This window comes from Sphaeroforma arctica (assembly GCF_001186125.1).
Source record: "Sphaeroforma arctica JP610 unplaced genomic scaffold supercont1.356, whole genome shotgun sequence".
Lineage (NCBI taxonomy): Eukaryota > Ichthyosporea > Ichthyophonida > Sphaeroforma > Sphaeroforma arctica.
In genome coordinates this window covers 25,040-28,612 of record NW_014040202.1, presented here as the reverse complement: position 1 = coordinate 28,612, position 3,573 = coordinate 25,040, and the positions used below count along the sequence as shown (strand labels likewise).

Below are 3,573 nucleotides of genomic sequence, written 5' to 3'. Positions count from 1 at the left end.
AAAGGGTAAGGTAGTATATAGTAGGTACGACGACTACTATATATATATATATATATATATATATATATATATATATATATATATATATAAATATATATATCTTTACAGTTGAATCACTACTCAGAGCGATATAATGAGCCCGGCACACTGCAACTCGCACTATGATATGCCTAACATACCGTTTTAATTTCTCCTCCGATTTAGGACCCGTCTCTGCGATGAGGCTCGCAAGGTGACCACCTGGCAGATCTACCAGATCGCATGGTTTGCCATTTTCTACTATTCGGCCTGCGTCCATAACAATTACCTACCAAGAAAACATATGTGTAACATGGAGGTGAGCAGTAGGTATAAGGTAAGTATCAAGTTCTCAGCAATTGCACCTGTCCATAAAAACGAAACTCTCGGACACGGCTGTGATACATATAGGGTCAAAACACTCTGGAAACGACATCATGAGAATTTGAGACCAACGTTCGGCATGATTATATAGCGGAATATGAAGCCACCATTCGTGACACGCATGAGTGACAGAAAATATAATCTAAAGGTACCATTAAATGAAGCACACGTGTGGCTCAACGATAGAACAAACAAGTACAGCCAGCGGCCTGGTAATTGCACGAGCGCTATCGTCCAAATCAAGGTATCGCAGACAGCAGAGAAGTACAACCACAAAATGGTTGAGTGCGTATATACTGAATTGGGGTATCTATCAATTCATCTAAAACCATTTAACTATGTAACTATATGACTATATAACTCCAACTATATAACTATATAACTATAGCTATATAACTTCAACGTTTCAATGAGACCGGGGGGTGCCGTCAACATACCATGTCTGCGTCCATGATTGTATGCAAGCGGTGTGCGATGGTCAGGCAGGTGACATCGCTCAGATACGTGCGGATAGTCCGTTGTATTAACCTGAGATTTCACCGACGGAGTGGTACATTTAAAACACACGGGTAGCAAAATGATGTATCATTCTCTACCAAGAGTGAGCGGGAGGTACAGCTGGATGCATGTATTGCTCATCGTTCGGAGAATGAACTAGTGTGTATTGACTAAATATACCATGAGGGTACAACACCGTAGCGACAGCAGGATACACAATCTCGACCCTTGAAAAATCGACCATTACACACCTATATCACATATTCGCGTGTTCATAGTCACGTTGTACGGAGCACTGTATAATTGGGAGACAGTGTACTAAACACCCCAGCGCCACTCTCCACACTTATGATCCAGCGACAATACGCACTTACATGTCCGTGTCAACATCCACATTAGCCGTCGCTTCATCCAACACCAACAGCTTTGGCTTCTTCAGCAGTGCACGTGCCAGACAAATCAGTTGCCTCTGACCCACACTGAAGTTCTCACCATTCTCAGAAACCTATTGCCGTGATACCAATAGGCGTGAATCTGATGTGGTTCGAGATATATACATCCATATGGCACCGCTCGAATACAAGCGAATACGGAACGGTGAATGGAGACGTCAAATCGTTGATGCTATAAAACCTAAAACTTAAAACTCGATTAACTCTTCGTGGTCAATGTCATCATGCTGGCCATCTACATTTATACTGAACTGTGAATAAGACGTCAAATTATTGAGTGCGTAGCCTATAGATCCTATGAACCCATACAGTGGTCGTACTCAATATAATTTTGCTGGCCATCCACATCTATACCGAACTGTGAATAGGACGTCACATTATTGAGTGCGTAGCCTATAGATCCTATGAACACATGCAGTTGTCGTACTCAATATAATTTTGCTGGCCATCCACATTTATACCGAACTGTGAATAGGACGTCAAATTATTGAGTGCGTAGCCTATATATCCTATCAACACATACAGTAGTCGTACTCAATATAATCTTGATGGCCATCCACATCTATACTGAACTGTGAATAGGACGTCAAACTATTGAGTGCGTAGCCTATATATCCTATCAACACATACAGTGGTCGTACTCAATATAATCTTGCGGGCCATCCACATTTGTAAAATATCAGGACACCACACTGCAAACACGCGACACAAACATAGAGAAAAAAACCATATGCTGAAGGCGCGAACGAAATGCCATCGTCTGGTGCGCATTGTCAACACCCGCCACACAGTAGTACCACGTTCTCCCCTTTGTTTGGGACAAAATGTGACATAATTATGTATCAATCAGAAGCTCATGACTCACCTGGGCGTCTAAGCCATTAGGTAATGACCTCACAAAGCCGGCCATTTGCGCGTGCTCCAGAGCTTCCCACAGCTCCTCTTCGGTGAACTTACCTTCCGGATCTAAATTGAATCGGATGCCACCCACTGAACCGAAGACTGATTGTTTGCCACCACCGAGTTGTTGTGAGAACAGGACCGGATCCTGCACACAATTTGGGTTCGTTTAGCGTTAGGGGTCTAGGGTTTAGAGTTTAGGGTTTAGGGGTAGCTTAATCTTCGCCCTTAGCGATAGCAAAACCAACACGTGCGAGTGCAAGTGTATTAAGAGCGTGATTGCTTGGATCATTCAGTGTTGACACACAAATATTCGGATTTTACAATCTACAGAAACGGGTTGTAGACAGACTTAATAGCCTATCAACAATCGAGCATTCTATGCTAAGACATGCAGAATCAACGCCCAAACCTAACCAGCCCGAAGCCCTGACTTGAACTCATTTTGAGGACCGCAGGGCAGGGCTGAATTGTACTATTCACACTGTGATGCTTGGATATACTATTCACACTGTGATGCTTGGATATACTATTCACACTGTGATGCTTGAATATACTATTCACACTGTGATGCTTGAATAGTAGATGCGACTCGGATAAGGTTGGCGATATGACATGTTCACGCGTAGTACCGGTGACGAGTAGAGTGCTGAGTACCTGTGGTATGATTCCAATGCGGGCCCTTAAATCTTTGAGACCCAAGGAGCTGATATCAACTCCGTCGACACAGATTGAACCGCTCGCAGCCTCCACCATACGGAACAGGCTGAGCGCAAAGGAGCAAATAAAGCATTTCAGATTTGGCTCAATATAGCACAACGATGATCCGAGGTTCAATGCCGACTGAAGATTATAGCTCCCTTGTTATGATATTCAAGTATGAAAATGAACGAGTTCTCTTGTCATAACATAATTATGAAAGTGCATCCCAGGTCTCTCATAAGAAGTCGCAATTCAAAAAAAAAAGAAAAAGAAACGCGGGTTGCATAGTCCTTTGATATGTCTGTACTATCCCCAAACATAAACAAAAACCTTCAGCAGAGCAACGGTAGTGTACGCAGCCTTTATCTCAAGAATGTGTTTCTAGGTATCAGTGCACAAAGTGTTGCCTTTCCAGATATGGAATCTGCCGCAGCACACTGTACACGTCATCTACTCTATGATACCTACCTGACTACCATGGAGGACTTGCCGCTGCCCGTTCGACCCACCACACCCACCTTGCTGCCTACAGTACCAATAGAAACAGCGCAACATGTCAGTAGTGGGTCTTGAACAGGGTGTCATAAAGCACACACACACATGTATATACATACAATAT

At 43.2% G+C, this 3,573-nt stretch overlaps 1 protein-coding gene across 1 annotated transcript in view; it reads right to left on the bottom strand.

The window, feature by feature from the left end:
- Positions 1-3,573, bottom strand: part of SARC_05532 (hypothetical protein) — a gene marked incomplete at its 5' end in the record, with an annotated part of 9,046 nt that overhangs the window by 551 nt on the left and 4,922 nt on the right. The window contains 6 exons of the mRNA XM_014300601.1: positions 180-307; positions 840-930; positions 1,275-1,405; positions 2,218-2,400; positions 2,670-3,018; positions 3,423-3,480. Of these exons, the coding sequence (XP_014156076.1) occupies positions 180-307; positions 840-930; positions 1,275-1,405; positions 2,218-2,400; positions 2,670-3,018; positions 3,423-3,480 (940 nt within the window). The remainder of the gene's footprint in view (positions 1-179; positions 308-839; positions 931-1,274; positions 1,406-2,217; positions 2,401-2,669; positions 3,019-3,422; positions 3,481-3,573) is intronic.